At 38.5% G+C, this 19981-nt stretch overlaps 1 protein-coding gene across 5 annotated transcripts in view; it reads right to left on the minus strand.

Moving 5' to 3' along the window:
• The window catches only part of DIAPH3 (diaphanous related formin 3), a 530405-nt gene that overhangs the window by 422207 nt on the left and 88217 nt on the right, over nt 1-19981 (minus strand). For all 5 annotated transcript variants that reach the window (XM_075128866.1, XM_048851760.2, XM_075128870.1 and 2 more), the window contains 4 exons: nt 8850-8924; nt 8695-8764; nt 4016-4152; nt 3128-3233 (listed from right to left, as the gene is read on the minus strand). In XM_075128866.1, coding sequence (XP_074984967.1) covers nt 3128-3233; nt 4016-4152; nt 8695-8764; nt 8850-8924 — 388 coding nt within the window. The remainder of the gene's footprint in view (nt 1-3127; nt 3234-4015; nt 4153-8694; nt 8765-8849; nt 8925-19981) is intronic.

The raw sequence follows: 19981 nt of genomic DNA on the forward strand, positions 1-19981 counted from the left end.
ACCACCGCTTTCAGGCTCCAGAAATCTATCAGTCTGCAGTCACTGTCCCCTGCCATTTTCAGTCAACGTACCTCAGCTTTGACAAACACACAGTTCAACTACTTAGGCAAAACAACTATGTGAAAACCAATATACCATATAAAGAGATAAAGGATAAATGGTAAGTATGATTATTAAGCAATTTAGAGTATGTTACAGTCTATTCCCAAACCTTAATTCTGATAAAAAAACATCAATTGAATTGACAGAGGTGGAGTTTTTCCATGTACAGAGTATGTTACCCACCTTTCATGTATTAATTTATGCCCAATGACTTCCTATGACTGAGAAAAGTGGAAGTCAATATTAAGTGTATTAAGTCATTATAATGATGTATGATTGAAACCAGACCATTTATATGATTAATATTGCCATGGTTAGACAATTGCAACAAATATTATAGAAAGTATGTCATGTAAGGTATCAATGGAAAGGTTATGATTTGTTGAGTATGATTATCCTGTTTGTGCACATATATCATCTTTGTGTCTAAAGTTATGAATACTGACTATGGACCAATATTTCAAATGTGTTTGCTCCTGGAGTAACATCCACAAAGTAAAAAAGAACAGAAGTACTTGTGGCACCTTAGAGACTAACAAATTTATTAGAGCATAAGCTTTCATGGGCTACAGCCCTCTTCATCAGATGCAGAGAATGGAACATATAGTAAGATATAGATACATAGATATACACACACACATATATACACACACACACAGATAAGTTGGAAGTTACCATACAAACTGTGAGAGGCTAATTAGTTAAGATGAGCTATTATCAGCTCTCCAGCGCACCATCAAAGATTTACAACCTATCCTGAAAAATGATCCCTCACTCTCACAGATCTTGGGAGACAGACCAGTCCTCGCTTACAGACAGCCCCCCAACCTGAGGCAAACACTCTCCAGCAAATACACACCACACAACAAAAACACTAACCCAGGAACCTATCCTTGCAACAAAACCCGATGCCAACGCTTTCCACATATTTATTCAAGTCACACCATCATAGGACCTAATCACATTCGCCGTGCCATCAGGGGCTCATTCACCTGCACATCTACCAATATGATATATGCCATCATGTGCCAGCAATGCCCCTCTGCCATGTACTTTGGCCAAACCGGACAGTCTCTATGCAAAAGAATAAATGGACACAAATCTGACACCAGGAATCATAACATTCAAAAACCAGTAGGAAAACACTTCAACCGCTCTGGCCACTCAGTAAAAGATTTAAGGGTGGCAATTTTGCAAAAGAAAAGCTTCAAAAACAGATTCCAACGAGAAACTGCTGAGCTTGAAGTAATACGCAAACTAGAAACCATTAACTTGGGTTTGAATAGAGACTGAGAGTGGCTGGGTCATTACACATACTGAATCTATTTCCTTAAGTTAAGTATCCTCACACCTTCTTGTCAACAGTCTAAATGGGCCATCTGGATTATCACTACAAAAGTTTTTTTCCTCTTGCTGATAAGAGCTCACCTTAACTAATTAGCCTCTCACATTTTGTGTGGTAATGTCCAACTTACCTGTATGTATGTATTACTATATGTTCCATTCTATGCATCCGATGAAGTGGACAGTAGCCCACGAAAGCTTATGCTCTAATAAATTTTTTTCTCTCTAAGGTGCCACAAGCACTCCTGTTCTTTTTGCGGATACAGACTAACACGGCTGCTACTCTGAATCCACAAAGTAGTTTACATCCAGTCTAGCCAGCACATTGTGAATTAACTATTCAAGTTGATGGCCCATTAATTAAAACAATGGGCCATAGAAGCAACTTGTCCCTACCCAGTGAGCCTTCCTGTGGACAACTTAGCCAGAATATGAGTAATGGCTACTCCTAGGAGTCAGCAAAGCATGTAACGGCATGTAACTTGCTCGTGTGACCCTGGACTCCTTTTTGTGCCTGTAAATTTGCACAAACTAAGGGCTTATCTTCACTACAGGGGTAAGTCGACCTAAGTTATGCTACTCAAGCTGCATGAACAACATAAATAACGTAGCTGGAGTTGACGCAGCTTAGGTCAACTTACCCCGGTGTCTTCACTGAACTGTGTCGACAGGAGATGCTCTCTTGTCGACTTCCCTTACTCTTCTCAGAGAGATGGAGTACCGGGGTCACACAGAGAGCACTCTGCCATCAATTTAGTGGGCCTTCACTAGACCCACTAAATCGATCCATGCTGGACCTCCCAGAAGTGAAGACCGGCCCTAAGACTGAGAGCAGTCCCTACACATGGGAAAAGGTATAAAAGAACCCTAGAAGCATTTCCACTTTGCCCCTTTCCTGCCCTGATCTCTTGGCTATGGACTTACACTAAAAGGAGCATTCTGACCAATGGACTGAGGACCTTCCCATATTTTGGAAATTACCAGAGACTTTACAAGCTTGCAGTTTATTCCATCACTGCTACAAACCTGATTCAAGTACTCTGTAGTGAACGTATGTGTGATTTCTTGGGCCATTTTAAGTCTCCCCCTTTCTTTTCTCTTATAAATAAACCTTAAAATATTGGATACTAATGGATTGGCAACAGTGTGATTATTGGATAGGATCTGAGTTACATATTGAGGCTGGCTACATGGCTGATCAATTGGGATAGAAGGACCCTTTGTTTGATTAAACTAGTTTTAAATAACACATCATAAAGTCTAGTGTACGTGCGGTGAAATAAGTGCTGTAATGCCTAAGGAGACTGCTTGTTTGACTTTTTGTTAACCAGTGTGCTAAAAATCAAAGATTACTTTTGTTACTGTAAAATAACCACCAGTTCTGGGGGGAGACTGCCCTATTTCTCAGCAGTTCGTTCTGAATTTGGCATCCTCAGCTGTGACCCACTGAGGCCTGGTGACAGTTGTGCAGTGTCAAGATGGTTTATCCCTAAAAATTGCTTCAGCATTAACCTACATTCCTTAAATCACATAGTTTTTACTGCAAAATTTGACCTAATCTGGTCAGCTTCCATTTCATTCTAATGAAAAATTCAGCATCCAATATACATATTTCATTTTTGTTTTGATGTAAAGTTCTCTTAATAAGAAAGAGAACTTTCATAAAAGAAAGAATACTTACTTGCAGCTGGACTGAGTTATCCTGGAGGCCTTCTACAATGGGGGAGAATCTGTCAATGTTCCTTTCTTCTGCTGCTGCTGTTAGAGCTTCCAAAATTTTTTCAAGGCTATAGGAAATTAGAAGACAGTTCCATTTATGAGACATAAGTAATCTCCCTCACATACATCCCTTATTTTTTTACCTGCTGGGTATAGGCATCAATTTCTTAAAAAGAAGCAGGGCTATACATTTTAAACTGTAATTTTGTGTTAAAATGGAATTTTTGTTAGAAGGAAATTTATCTTAATTTAGCTATTGAAACCTAATTGGAAATTTACAAACAATAAAAATCTAACACAATGGGAGTGGGGAGGAAGGATGTCAATTTTTTTTCCATCTCCCTCCCCCCATTGTTGTAAATTTCACTGTTACTAATAAATTTCTTATTAGGTGTCAATAGCTAACTTAAACTAATAGTTTCCCACTAACATAAATCCTAATTCTCTTTTTAACACAGAATTATAATGTGCAGTGTATGAACCTACTTGTTTAAGAAATATGTGCCTATAGCCAACAGGTAAAAAAGCAAGGTATTATTAATTCAGTTTTCAGGAGCGAACATTTTAACATGCTGTTATTTTATATTTCCCACATGTGGAAAACCAATTATGGTATACTTGTTAGTGATGAAAACACATTAAAACGTTAAATTGTAAGAAGGTTCTTAAATCTGACAAAGTGGTGGTAACATGAAAGATTTACTTTCAATTCTAAAATTAATACATTTGAAATCAAGATTTTCTAAAAATGGAGGTTTCCGTAAACTTGTTCAACAGATAATGACTATTTAAGTACAATTAGAAGTTTTAAAAGGGTGTATTGTATTTCATGTATAAATACAAAACTTACATGTTTTCCTCTCCAACAATGCATATAGCAGATAGGAGTTTTACAACATCAGTCATCATGTTAGTTTGTCTGGGATCAATTGCTCTGGCCAGCAGTGAAAGGCTCCTTTCTTCTCCCATTATTCTTTCCAACCCATACTAAAGTAAAAATCAACAGATAACGAAGGCTTAGTTCTAAAAACTCATGCAAGCAAAATTGCAACTTAAGAAATGGCAAATGTGAATGATACTGACATATTAGTCTAATGAATTTGTTAACTGGCATTTTCAGTCTGCAAATTCTGCATTTTCAAATACAAATGCTGAAGCTGGAGTAAAGAATAAGAAATGTTTCTTTCTGCAAGAATCATGGATATCAATGTCCAACTGATGAAAATTTTTGCTCCAGTCCTCTTTGACATCAAGTTAATCAATATTGAGTGATGTGAAAAAGACACCAAAAATGGTCATCAATCACATGGTACACAAAATCCCAAAAAGATCAAATGAATTGTAACAAAATTACCATAAATTTAATCAAAAACTTTGAAGAAATAATAAATTCTAAATAGCAGTAGCAGAATATGAAGTAACTGTATCGTCCTCAAAGTTGCATTTAAACTTTTTCTTCTCTCAATAATGAACAAATATGAAAGACATACAGAATAATTTACACTACACCACATCACTGGGAAAAAACAAAACTGCGTGTTCCCACAGAAAAGACTTATCCATAAGGTGATATAGTAACAGCCATATAAGGATGCAAAACGAATTTGCTGGGGATTGAAAGTTTTTTTCATCCGACATTTAATTTTAACTCTTGACCTTGAGATGTTAAGAAACTCATTATTCCCTGAAAAGCTCTGAATGCAGCACACAATATTCCAGTAAATCTTAAAATTTCGTATGTAGTAAATTCACTAAATATCAATTTGAGTCCTTGTCAGATGGTACAGGTATTTACAGACGAGCATAAACCATCATTACAATATAGTAATGCATTTTTCCAACTGTTTATTAAATATTTAATAGGGAAATTTGATGTTTCCAAGCATTTTTCATTGTTAGGAATAATTGAAAAGATTAATGAAACACATGAAAAGGCCCAAAGCAACATTTGCTTAGGAATGATATTTTTCAACATCTGAAGGTAAAAGAAAACATTCATTTATTTTCTAAAAGACCATTCTTAACCATCTTAACACTTGGATTGTTCATCCTCGTGTAAATGTGAAGACACTGAAGAGCTGCTAAGTCTGTACCTATACAACACAAGGCTCACAACCCCTACAATGACCTGAAAAATGAAAAAGGAATCCGACATACATGGAAAGATGGACAAATTGCTATGGATGAATACAAAAAAATAGAGCAACCATATAGGGACAAAATCAGAAAGGCAAAGGTACAAAATGGGTTACATCCAGCAAGGGACATAAAACAAGAAGAAGTTCTATAAATACATTAGGAGCAGGAGATAGACAAAAGAAAACAAAGGTCCACTACTTTTTGGGGAGCTAATCAAGGATAATACCAAGAAAGCCAAGACATTTTTATGCCTACTTTTCATCATCAAGGTCAATGTCAATTGTAAGATTCTTAACACAATTAATATTAACAAGTGGGAAAAGAATACAGCCACAATAGGAAAAGAACAGGTTAAAGAATAGTTAGATAAATTAGATATTTTCATGTTGGCAGGGCCTGACTAACTTTATTTTAGGATACTTAAGGAACTAACAAAAGCAACCCTGGGAGCATTAGCAATTATCTTTGAGAGCTCCTGGAGGGTATGTAGGTGACATCCCAGAAGACTGAAGAAAGGCACACAGGGTACCTTTCTTTGATAAGGAGAACAACCACCACCCAGGGAATTTATGGACCAGTTGGTCTCACTCTGATACCTTAAAAAACACTGGAAAACATTATTGGGCAATCAATTTTTAAGCACCTAGACAATGAGAGGGTGACAAATATACAACATGGATTTGTGAAGAACAAATCATGCCAAACCAACCTAATATCCTTCATTTACAGGAATACTGGTTTAGTGAATATGGGGAAGCAATAGATGTGATGCATTTTAATTTTAGTAAGGCTTTTGACACAGTCACACATGACAGTCTCATGACTAAACTAGGGAAATGTGATTTAGATTAAATTAGGATTAGAATTCAAAATGACCTTGATGAACTAGAGAACTGAAATCAACATGATGAAATTCAATACCAACAAATGCAAAGTACTACACTTTGGAACAAATTTAACATTTTATAGCAGAATATCAGGTTATCTGTACCCTTGTGGTGGTGTTCTAGTTAGAGTTATCTCCATCCACAGGTTCAAGGGAAGGCCCTCTGTGACACAGGGCCAGAAAGGGTTAAGCAACTTGCAGGCTAATTGACCCAGATTCAACCTTTAGAGACATTTTAGTATATAAAGATTGTGCTTTTTTTGTGCATTTACATATATATTGTTTGGTTACATTGTCAACCCCTAACAGTTCATGTCTATTGCTGTATTCTGTTAATTCAGAGATCAAAAGGAGATAACATTTAATTGAACTGTAAATGTAGTGATATCACCCTCTTCATTTCTCTTTTAAGCATATAGTAAATTACCTGTAAATGACGGGAGATAGGCAATTACCTTATGTTAATCCATGTAGCTAATTACCAGTGATGTTTACAAAATAGGAGGATGCTTTGAAAACACTACTCTTCACCCAGGGAACACCTGCTGTCAAGAAGCTGACAATAGCATGCCAGGGCTCTGTAAAAACTATTGGGCCCTGATGCTTTCATCTCAGATCTATTTAAGCTTCATCAGGGGAAGTTTGAGTAGCAAGACTGAGGTCTCCAGTTCCATTCTGGATCACCTGGATATTAAACATTGGACTGTAACCTATGGACTAATTCTAAAACAGCTTTTTGCAACTCTAAAGCTCACCATCTCTTATACAAAACTGACTTAAGAACTCTATTCATATCTGTATGTACAATGATATTTTAACCAATTCTCTCTCTCCTTTTTTTAATAAATCTTCGTATTTGGGTAAGCATGTATTTGGGTAAGATCTGAAATATTCATTGACCTGGGGGATAATGTAGCCAGTCCTTTGGGATTGATGTAACTGTTATATTATGAACAAGATTTTCAGCAATCCTCATCATGTGTGACTTGGCTGTCTGGGTGGCAGCTCAGGGCTGGGTTGCTTTGAAGGAATTTCTGAGCAACCAGAAAATTATTATAGAAGCTGTTTTGTTGATGGCTTCATGAATCTAAGCATTAGAATAATCATCAGTTTGGGGGATTGTCTGCCCCATTCTTTGCAGTTTGCCCTAGTTGAGCAATCTCAGCATGGCCCCCCTAGGGCCCCAGTCACACCCCAAATGAACCATCATTATTCAGATATTTTGTGATTTGGTGCGAGTTCCTCAATAGGTACGTCAATAAAGACAGGACACATCTTTAAAAAAAAAGGAGTACTTGTGGCACCTTAGAGACTAACCAATTTATTTGAGCATGAGCTTTCGTGAGCTACAGCTCACTTCATCAGATGTTTACCGTGGAAGTGAGCTGTAGCTCACGAAAGCTCATGCTCAAATAAATTGGTTAGTCTCTAAGGTGCCACAAGTCCTCCTTTTCTTTTTGCGAATACAGACTAACACGGCTGTTCCTCTGAAACACATCTTTAAAGTCACATTCCCACTAGCACTTTTTGGAGCATTTAGAAACAATGAACTGGTGCCTGGATTTTTTATAAAAGATATTTCTAATAAGGCATCAGAGTTTAGGAATTTATAGAGGGACATATGATCGGTCAACTTGATCTTGAAACGTCAAAGACAGTATCATGACAAAAGTTGGAAGAGCTGTTCCTAGCACTGGTCAAAAGGAATACTTATCAATGCTAAACAAAAAGGAAAATCTGTGGATAACGATGCAGCAATGTCGAAAAAGAGAAGCTCAATTTTCTTCGGAGTTTAAATTATGACTATATTTAATGGATCATTATGATTTCACTAGCTAAATATTAGCTTCTTGGGTTAATTTGTATTGTTTGTTTCTTCGAGAAAATTTAGTGGAAATTACATTTTATATTAAAATCACAATAGGTGATTAGGCTATGTACTTAAACTCTGAAACCATGTGCACTGCTCAAGAAATTAAATGAGGTCTTGAAATTTTTTAGCTTTACAATCAGTCCACAAATCAATCCATTGAACTATTAGTGAAACGTTGTACAGATACTCAGCTTCACGCTGAGGAATGAAACAGAATAGGGGGCAACTATCAAAAGAAACACTTTCAATTACAAAGGATGTTTCCATCCTAACAGAAGAAACAATTTCAAAGTTGTGGTACTGAAATAACATTTTCCACATTAAACTTGTCTTTTAAAGCAATAGACAGTGTTCAACTTATTGACTATGTTTAGTTGTCAAGATTCACAAATTTCCACTTGGATCAGAATATTTGGTTTGAATGTACAGCACAATCTATGCACATTAATGGATCTGGGTTTAAGGGGCTGAAACATAACTGTGGTTTTCTTTCAGATATAATATCTGAAAACCATTCAAGCAAATAAAGTCATTTCGGGTTAAATCATGGTAATCCATGTATCTAAATCATAATGTAGCATAGACTACCTTATGAATAAACTCAATTATTTAGTAACAACAAATCACATACCTTATTATTCATAAAGGCCTTCAAACACTGTACGATCTTATGCTGACTCCTCTTCACAACTCTGTCCTGACTGAATTGATATAAAAAATTTAAGTTGTAATTACAATTTAATTACATATTACACAAAATTCAAAGTTTACAGAAAGTGTTCTTACGGTTTTGTTTCAACCAGTCTTTCTAAAACATCCAGCAATAACCCCAGTCCTTCATGTCCAAAGTTTTCAACCCAACTAGAAGAGAGAGAAAAAAAAAGACACCAGTGAAGTACATTTTTAATATCTCAGATTTCAGATACTGAATTATTATTATTTATTATTTGTATTATCATAGCATCTAAGAGCTCCTGTCACGGACCAGGACCCACTTGTACTAGGTGCTGTGTAAACCAGGCAAGAAGACAGTCCACCCCCAAATTGCTTTGCATTTCAATCAGTTCTTTTGCACATGCCAAGAGCCTTCAAAGATATACAACATAAAATAATAAAATTTAAACTTAACTCAAAACAAATGAACCCCAAATTCAGCAGAAATAATCCTGAACAACTTTACTCATTCCTATATCAAATTAAAATTTCAAAATAGGGATTACTGATTAGCTCAAAGAGAACATTGGTATGATGCATGCTTTTCTGAAGCTAGCCACCAAGCCATCTGTTTTTTGGAAAAATAATTTTAAAATTTAAGAAATCTTCCATAATTCAGAGTAAAAACATTATTGTGTATTAGTTGTGCAAGCTTCCAGGATCTCTGGGAAATCTCAGCTTCCATCATTGTCAGTCATTCCTTTCCTTCTGTCACTTCATCAAGTTTGCAGTTCTATCGGATATCTGAATCCATATGGGTATTTCTGAATATATCATTTTTAGAAAACTTACTAAAACAATGAAAATGTTTTCTTTGGTTCATAAGAGAAAAAATTAAAGACATCATGCTCTGAAATACTTTGACAGAGAATGGATTCTTATAACACACTTATTCTTTCTCAATCCAAGCAAAGTGTGAATTAAAGAGTTGTTCCATGTTTTAACACACTTTCTCATTAGTAAAATTTTTGACTAATACATTACTTCTGATAACATTACTAGAATTTTATCTTGAGACATACCACCATTTTCTTTTACTTCATCTGAGTAATGCCCCTCTTATAGGAAGAATGCAGGCCCAGAATTTTAACCAAAAGGCTGCTGAATTCTTTCAAACAGCAAGCACTCAAAAACCCTGGTTCAGCCCTATGATAGCTATGAATTCATTAGGGCTTTGGACAAGACTTATTTAACAGCTTCACTCCCACGCTTGTAATATTAACTCCTCGTACATATTAGCAACTTTATTGTAATGAAGAGTTTTCCAGAAATTGGATTAGAGAACCAAACAGTTCCAAATATTCATGGTACGTAACATTTTCAAGTGTGTTATGGTTACAAAACACAGAGAATGATAACAGATATTTGGGAGAATCAAAACTTTATTTTAGAATGAAGAACAAAATTACACTAATTTGTTATAGCAATCTAGGATGATGACCCAGCATGTTGTTAGATTTGAGAACTCTTTCACTGCAAATTTGACAAAACGCAAAGAAGATACCAGTAGGAGATTTCCAAAAATAGCTACAGCATTCGACCCAATGTTTAAGAATCTGAAGTGGCTTACTAAATCGGAGAGGTAAGAGATGTGGAACATGCGGTCAGAAATCTCAAAAGAGCAATCCTCCGATGCAGAAACTACAGAACCCAAACAACCAAAAAAGAAAAATCAACCTTCTGCTGGTGGCATCTGACTCAGATGATGAAAATGAACATGTGTTGGTCCGCACTGCTTTGGATCATTACCAAGCAGAACCCATCATCAGCTTGGATGCATGTCCTCTGGAACAACGGTTACAGCATGAAAGGGAGCGCTCCTGCAGCAGCGTTTTGAAGCACGAGTGTGGTCATGTGCAAGCGCTGGGAGAGCGCTCTCCCAGCGCTCCTGGTAATCCACCTCCACAAGAGAATTAGCTCTGAACGCTGGGAGCCCAGCGCCCAGCACTCGGAGCCTGTTTACACTTTAAAACGCTCTGACTTGCTGCGCTCAGGGGGGTGATTTTTCACACCCCTGAGCCAGCAAGATAGAGCGCTATAAAACGTAAGTGTAGCCAAGCCCTTAGAAGTGGGACCTAGATGGAGGAACTACACCTCAAGAGTACCTAAAAATCCAAAGTCACAGGCAGTGTCTGGACTCTACTCAATCACAGGAAGCTTAAATGCACAAAGCCCCATCATCTTGGCCCAAAATAGCATCCTGGTCCCAGGACTGGGACAGAGAAGAAGAATTGTTTAGTGGATAGGGTGCTAAGCTGGAACTCATGAGACTCTGCCACACACTTCCTGTTTGACCTTGGGCAAGTCACTCAGTCTCTCTCTCGCTCTCTCAGTTCTCCACCTATAAAATGGAAATAATAGTGCTTTCTTATCTTATAGGAATTTTGTGAGGCATTCAGCTACTATGGTAATGGGGGGGGGCACATAAGAACTCTAGGATAAGATGCTAAAAATCCTACATTGTGAAACAGGTGTTACAAACCCTAATTCCCTTCCATAGATATGCATAACAGAACCAGAAAAAGTTTCTGAAACCCTGCAACACTGTGCTCTCCCTAAGGGCTTACTACCTAATAGCTTGTTTAAAAAATTGAATATTTAATTTATTGCTTAAATTGTATTTGTAACAAAATGTAAGAATCTGTATATTAAGCAATTGTGTATTACTTTCTTGGAATATGAGTAGGAAACTATTAAGTTTTAAAATTTAGGATTTTGAATATGCTAGTCCTAAAGGTTTAATTCTGTGCAATGCTTTCCGAAAAAAATTTCAAAATAAACCTTGGCACATGGTTTAACAAAGGGATAACCTGAGGTGCAGGAAAAAGAACGCAACAAGAACTTATACATAATTTGCCCTAAAAATGACAGCTACTCTTTGGTAAAGGTATCCAGCACTGAATTCTCTAGTCACACCTGTATTGTTTTTATTTAATTACTATACAAATTATTTAAATGATTTTCCTTTCAAAAAATGGAAGTCTATTCAACTGTGCAAGTAATTTTGGAAAACCACTCACCCTTAAGAGGTATGTCTTTTTTCAAAGGACAAAGAAGGCAACTAATAGAGAAGGCACTCACCCCATTCCAGTGGAAACAAATAGGAGTGGACCCCTTTAAAGTTATCAGTTTCTATTAAAGATGGATAATGCTCTCCTTTTACTTTGTCTCAGTTTTTTTTAATAAGTTGATGGAATATATTATTTGTAGAGTGAACTTCATTGATATGAAAGCAATTGCTGAACAGAATACTTAAATTAAAAAGATTAATACTGGTTCTTAGATATGAGCATATATTTCTTACCATCTCAGAAGCTAACATTAAGATCAGCTGTTCTCAGCTAGTTGTTTTAACATTGATTTAAATACTTAAAAAGAAACTCTTAAGATGAAACAAGGCATTTAATTTAAAAAGAAGAGTGTCTTACTGAAAAATTCTGGAAATGAAGTACCAACAGAAAAATTTCATTTCACTACTACTTTTCCTAAAATTTAGAATAACGCAATATGTTCATCTAAAAATTGATCCCTGAACATATGACAACCTTCCTCCCAGATGTCAATCTACCTAAAAAAAAATCCTTAACTAGCACCTTAAATTTCAGTACACAACTTCCTGCAGCACCCAAAACAAACGAACCAATACCCTTTTTCTGTTCACCAGATACCCTTCCTTGTGTTTCTGCACTAATTTCTGCCCAAACTTTCCAATAAGCGACCTTATCTAATACACTGGCTCCTTCTTTGCTCGGATTCATTTACTTTGAAATTAGGTTGCAGTCTAAACATTCAGTTTAAATGAGTCTCTCTAGCAATGGCTAATCCTGTACATGTATCCCCTGGAAAAAAGTTCCTGTCTCGCTGCTAGGACTCAACAAAGATAAGAGCCGAGAGGAAGCGGCCCAGGGAAACGCAGTTAATTAAAGGGATGTGGCTACTATTGAGACGGTCCCTGGGTAGAGGTCCGGAGTAGTGGGCGGGCCCAGGGTCACCCACCAACTGCCCCTGGTGAAGTGGCTAAACCCTGAGAGACGGGAATTTAGACAGGTCTAGGGAAAGAACTGTACATGGAACTGGTACTCCACAGAAGGGGGCTGAACCGAGACTGACTCGGCTGAAGAGTTGGGGTCAGAAGACTAAAGGATAGAGCAAGAGAGTCTCCAAGGAGGAAGCCCTAGGGGCACTGCTCCATCCCTGAGCAGGAACCTCTGCACATAAGCTGGCCAACCAGGGTACTGAAACAGGACCTGTTGGTTAGACTGAGGACTGAACCCAGGGAGGGCTGCAGGGATGCACCGAGGGTACCAGGATGGGCCCTATTGGACTGTGAAGGGATTGAGTCCAGGAAGAGCTGCAGGACATTAGAGGGCTTTGGGATAGGCCCGGTTGGACAACGTACCCCAGGAAAGTTTTGTTTCGCTCATGCACTGTGAGAGACTCGGTCGGAGGACTGAGTCATTGAAGACTCGCCTGACGAGCGCAGTGGTCGCACCATGAGCAGAGGAAATTAAGAAAAAACTGCAGGTGCGCGCGCGCGCACACACACACTCACACTCTCACGCAACGGGGGGTGCTCACAAGACATGAGTGTACCCCATTACAGAAGAATAAATATTTTTTTAAAAACTGTTTAAAGGAACCAGCTAACATCATTAAGCATTCAGTTACATCATTTACAAAAACAACCACTTAAAAGCAAGAAAATTAATAGTTAATGACATCCGGATTAGGACCATTGAGTGTACGTTATACAGCACACTAAGCTTGGGCTCTGACTCAGGTTCAAAGCCAAGCCTCCCTTCCATCCACACAGAAATCAGTCTGACTCAGACCAGGGTCAGACACTGCTAAGTGGGGTGGGGTCAGAGCACAAGCCACACTGACACAGATAAGAGCCCGGGCATTTTGCAGTGTGGATGCAGCTCGAGTCCTGGTTGCCAGACTTCAGGTCTGGAAAGCCAGCCAATGTTATTCCACAATCCCAAGAGCTGCGTTTCCTAGCTCTTCCAGCCCAAAACTTCCCATTTGCTTCCCAGGAAGCAGAAGCAACCTCCTGGTTCTAATGCAGCTGTTTGGCATTTAACCCTTCATTTCCACGCAGCCTGCTCAACTGGAAATACACTCAACCCCAATGTGTATTAGCTACAACCAGCACTAAAAAGTAATTCTGCATCAAGTGTGCTGAGAGCTAGCCAGAGGAACACTGTCAGATTCTGGTTAACCTATGGTACAAGGGAGGCAAGAAATACAACTTCAGCAAGATACTACAGAGTTGTAGACGAGCAGTTGGCAACACTGTGGATCAACCCAATAGCAAAACAATGCAGACAACATGTCAAGTGGCTGAAGACAGTATTACAAAGTCAAAGATGCAAATGGCATTTCTGGGAACGCCATCTTCCTGCCTTTTATGAGAAATTCAACCAGGTACGGGGAACAGTAGCAAGTACTGAGGTGCATGATAATCTGCCTAGGGGGGATGGCACCTGTATGACACCTCAGTCAGGGTCACTGACAGAGAAGAACCAGCTGCCTGATGAATGGCAAGCAATGACCCTGGTGCTGGAGCCATAAACTGAAGAGAGTATGGATGGAAAAGATTTCCAGCTTATGGCCCTATCAAGTTATTAATACAAGCCAGGGATTTGGCATGTTTCCATTCAGAGTGAATTTCATGCTATTCCCCTAGGGTCCCCTCTTCCCCTCTGACACGACAGGAGAGTCAAAAGGGACACAGCAAAAAGAAGAAAAAGGTTAACCAAGTAGCTATATTTTTTTTAAAACTAGCTACTCACTGACTGCTATGACCTGGAGCTCCATAACGAATAGCCTCATGTACCCGCCCCCATCCTATCAAATAAAATGCACATTAAAAATCTGCTACGCCCACACTGACTCACACCATCTGTAAACTGAGTCCCCCTCATAACTGGCTGTTATGAGTCCAAATAAAACCGGAATGTGTATTTGGTCCATAGCTGGCTTTAATATGCAAGTACAAATAAAAGCAGAGTGTTGCTGTCAGTCTGTGTTACGAGGTCCCATAGCAGTCAGTTGGTTCTTTGCATGTACACAGAGAACTTGTAAGAAGCCTGTCCTGCATCTCCATGCAAAATCAGCATCTTGTTGATTTTACCACAAATTTTCACCCATTGCTAGAGATGAAAGCAAAATTTTTCACGGAGTAGGAACTCCAGATAGCAGATAGTCAGTCATATTCTGGAGCAGGGCACACTTACTAGGGCCACCTCTGGTACTCACAAGCCCCCTCCTTTCCAGGATATGCTGATCAGTCTCTAGGTGTCTAAATAACTCCACGACATACACAGATGGCTGTCCTCAACTGGACTTGAATATTCCTACTCAGGGACCTCCAAAATATCAAAGTTCTCTAGAGCTTGCCCTGCCTGAAAGGACTGAAAACCACAGCTATTGATTAGGTCAGTTGTAAGTCCCACCCATCTCCCCAGAAAAATGAAAGAGATGTAATAATCATTTCAACTGAATTTTGTATTATATTACCATGATGTCTGAGGGCTTTCAATGCTGTCCCAAAGGACATTTGAAGGGGCTGGTGTTTTGTATGTGAATAAATAATGGCCATTGATAAAAAGTATCTTTTCACCTTGAAAGAAAGATTCTAGATAAACACAAATGCAGACTGTGTTGCAGAAAGACCACATGGAGTATCAAAAAAAGATAAGGATGCAAGAAGGGTATCAGGAAAACAGAGGACACACACCTGGAAGAGTGCCCAGAAGAAAGGTTGAGGAAGAAAGATACAGCTCCTTCTGCTGTACTCCTCAAGCTATTACTTGTGCTCATAGCTACCAGACTGAAGGCTCCACTTCAGTTCTTGCTCCACCCACACATCATGAGTCCCCTCTACACTATTATGCCCGGCGGACAATGCAGCCTTTGGACAATTCAGTGCCTACCTGGACCATGTCACAGACAATGAACACCACATAGTACAAAGAGATACACCACATGCCTTCCTCCAGTCCAGTCGCAGCTTTCCCAGACATAGTACCCCAGAAGAACAGAGGGACAGGAGACACCCAGGAAAAGCTCAATGTGTCATTTGGGGACATGCACTTTTCACTGTTTTGGCACTATTTATTGTGTTGTGAGTTTTGATGGTGGATGGTCTGCCTTTCTGATTTTTTACACTGGCATATAAATACCCGTGTAAAATAAAGTTTTGAATTTGCACAGAAGGCTACAGTAGCATATTTTCTTATAAGTAATGTTAGAAGTGGCACAAACTGTAATGAACGTGCAGACTCAATAACTTTCATAAAAAAAATTTGAAATTGTCGTCACAATAATCCCTAAACTGTGAGTTGCAGTACCTGGCCAGTACTGAAAAAAAATGCATAACATCTCTGTACGTTTCATAAAAGCTTTTACAAAAATACATAATACCAACACATTAAAAAAAATACCACAGCTGCCCCACTCCCATATACAGAACAATTTAAAATACCATTTAATTCCCCCTCATGCATGGGACTACGTAAACCCATTATGAGTGCACAAAGCATCCATGATTTCTGTTTTGCATGTGAATCCAGCACCAGTCATGCATGACAGGTACACTGTCAAACTGTGTGTACCGGCTCAGAAATCCAGCAATGTCTTTAGTCCATTCCTGGTGAAAAGGTTCCCCGCTTTGTCCTTGCAGACGTTGTGCAGAACACAGCATGTTATAATAATGTGGACTGCTTTAATGATACCAGTATGCATAACAGAATATCAGTCTGTCAAATGTACATTCCACCCCCATCCTACAGCTAAAGAATGTGTCACTCCATCTTCTTTGGTCAAGTGCTCTGAAATCAGGGTATGGTTTCATAAGCTATGGGAACATGGGACAAGCAGAGTCCCCTAGAACAACAGTGGGGACAGTGACTCCTTTTATAATGTCATTCAATGAGAATAACGTCCCAACTTCTCCACAAAGAAAGTCCCGATCTCAGGAACAACCTGGCATCAAGCATCCTGCCAGTGCGCACTATATTAGTGTCCATTAATCTGCTCCAATGGTTGACCAGGGCCTGCCTAACCATGAAGTAGTACCCATTGTAATTTGTGTACTTATGCTCCTTGCAGAGGGCAAAACTATAGGCTCAGGTCCCAGCAATGACCCCAGCACAGTTTGGAAAGCCCACTCTCTCAAAGCCAGTAATTACTTCAAAAACAATTTGTAACGCCCAACACCTTTGAGTAATCACTTCACAAACATTTGTCACAACCATCCCACAGTTGATTTACCAAGTCCAAAATGGTTGGGCCATGGACCTGTAACAGTCTGGTGTAACCCACTTCCAGATCGCTATAGCAACCTCCTTCTAGAACAACATCCTCTCTCATATGGTGCTAAAGGGTTGGGGCAAGCTAATCACAAACTTCTGCTTCTTCATGTGAGAGTTCTGGACCCAGTGTCGGTCACCCCAAGACCACATGACTATGTGATCTCACCAGTCTGTGTGTTGGCCCTGCTTCAGGAACATCGGTCTACAAAGGAGCAATGTGCACCTAATGTAACAGGCATGTGCAGCATCAGCTGGGTTGCAGCTGGCACGTCAATAGCCCCTTCCAAGGGGTGCCTTTGTCAGTTCACAAACTGCCAACAGAACCACAACCTGATCTGACATATGATTTGCCTGATTGATCTCATGAAGTGGAAAACTTCCTCCACCAGTTTGGATTCCAGGTTGATGGCCCCAGCTGCTGGGGACATAGACACAAAGTGGTTGGAGTGGATGAGCTGGCAAGCGAAAACCACCCAGAACACTTATGGGTCAACTCCTGCAGGACAGACAGAAAAGTTCTCCCACAACCTACTGTGAACCAACCGCTAGAGTTGCTTCAGCTTGCAAGAACACTAGGAACCCTAAAATACGATAGTGTATGCCCACAGAAGCTGAAATTCAGACTTAGGTATGCATAGTACCGTACAGTGGCACCAGCAGTCATGAGGCCTAACTTTTCAATACAGTGTGGATGCTCAAGCACGGGCTTGGAAAAAGTTGGCGGACATGGGTCACACAGACCTCGGCCTAATGTGCTGTGTGAGCATTCCGTGATGCTACTGCAATAAAAAAAAAAAAAAAAACTGTTATTTGTGTATTGACTCACTTATACAAATGGTAAGAAACAGTGGAAGATGTAAAAATAAACATGGAAAACTCCCAAAGTAAAAAAAAAAAGTGCTTAAAAGTAACAATGTAGTTACTGTATCATTTAAAGAACTGCATATTTCATTACGACAAAAAAAATTATGAACCATAGTTAACTAATTTTATTCATTCTTTTTGTGATCTGTATTTTTGTACTTAAATATTTCCCTGGAGATACTGTTAAGCAGAAAATAGCGTTTAACATGTTTAGCCACTGGTAACTATTACTTGAGAAAAATATTGTACAATTAGTTTAAAAGGATAACTCATTCATAATAAAATCATGTATATGGACTATTATTTGAAGAAGGTAACATGCATTAATACATTTTTGTTTTGTTTAAGAAAAGGTAGGTAAGTATCATCCCCCTGCAGATGCGCATCAATCTGATTAAGAGGGGTAGTTGTCTAATGGATTAGATGTGCATTCTGTTAAGCCACATATGAAAACCTAGTTCACCATCTCCAAAAACACAAGCTTCAATCGTTTGAGAAGCACTACTAGCTACAGAAATAACCTAACTCATGAACAGCCAAAAAATGGCACCATGCTCATACTGGGAGTATTCTGTTGAATTACTGGGGCCTAAAGCTAGCCACCGTACCTCAATTAATAACCTTCCCTTGATTACATTTTCTGCATCTGAAGGAACACAAAATTTAGTTGTGTGGAAAGTTTCAAGTGGTAAGAGTATGCCATTTTTGAAAGACAAAACACAGGCAAAAACTAGGTTTTCAAATCAGTTCAATGTTTTATTCCTTGGCAAGTCAAGAACTATTAGCAGAGATCTGAAAAGAATTGGATATACTCTCAGTTTCAGAGAACACTTGATAAAACCTTGTTTTGGTGTAAGAACTAAGCCAAAATTATATGGAAGCCAAAACAGGGCTTCGTGAATGAAATTAGTTGAAACTTTTTACGCTTTGCATAATTTAAAACCACTGTCATTCCCTTTTTTAGTTTTAATTTAATAAATCGGAAGTTTTGTTAATTTTAGAATTAGAAGGGCCCTCAAATGAAAATAATTATATGCACAAAGCAGTACAATATAGCTACAATTACTTTTACGTGGGGACGTGAAGGAGTAATCAATACAAAGCCTAAGGCCCACTCCTCCCTTCCAACCAACACTGCCAACTAAAGGACATCTGGAAAAAAAGAAAGCTTAGAGACCTTGAAATGTGGACCATCATTACAGTGAATAGCTTGATATAAGCAGAAATCTTTAGCTTTATCATGAGTAATTAGCTTCTCAGCATCAACACCAAATTCTATACCCACCTAACTATTGCACATACTCAGTCAACCTTTCTCCAGTACCAGCCTGAAGGAGCCACCTTGCAATTCCAGACAAAGACAAATAAGTGGTATCACATACAGAGTTTTGTGATCCTAAACTTTGCAAGTATTAAAAGGTGGACAGAGTTAATGAAAGTGCTATCCCACAGTAAAAGATTTAGATTAAGTTAACTCTAAGTTGTCCTCACATTTCTGCACTTATCTTCCATTATATAAAATGATGGACGAAAAGTCTTTTTTTAATCAGACTTTTTAAAATTTAAAGTAAATACATATTTATGTTTTAAAAATAAACCTATTTGAAATTACGACAATTTATGTTCAGATTGCAACTCACCATAGCTATTACAATAATTTCAATTCAATAAAAATATTAAGCAGCACGTTTGCTGCCAAATTTTTAAAGAAAGTCAAACAACTGAATGTGTAGAAGTCACTGGTTAAGCACCTGGAATCAGAGCTTGCTGAAGTGCTAAGCAACCTTTTGATGGCAGTAACCTCTTCAGCAGGCTCAGAGAGAATGCCTTCTCATTTTCAGTTTATTCCAATAGTTCAGTTCAATGTTTAGTTCACTCACAGCTTGTTTTCCTCTTCCAATCTATGAAAAAAATCCAGTTGAGAGGCTGAGATCTACTATTTCTGAAATCTTGAGGAATGTAGTAACCAGAAACAATCACTTAATTCACTAACTACAGGTAATATTTCCTCTGTTAATAAAC

The sequence above is a fragment of the Caretta caretta genome, chromosome 1 (assembly GCF_965140235.1).
Source record: "Caretta caretta isolate rCarCar2 chromosome 1, rCarCar1.hap1, whole genome shotgun sequence".
Classification (NCBI taxonomy): Eukaryota; Metazoa; Chordata; order Testudines; family Cheloniidae; genus Caretta; species Caretta caretta.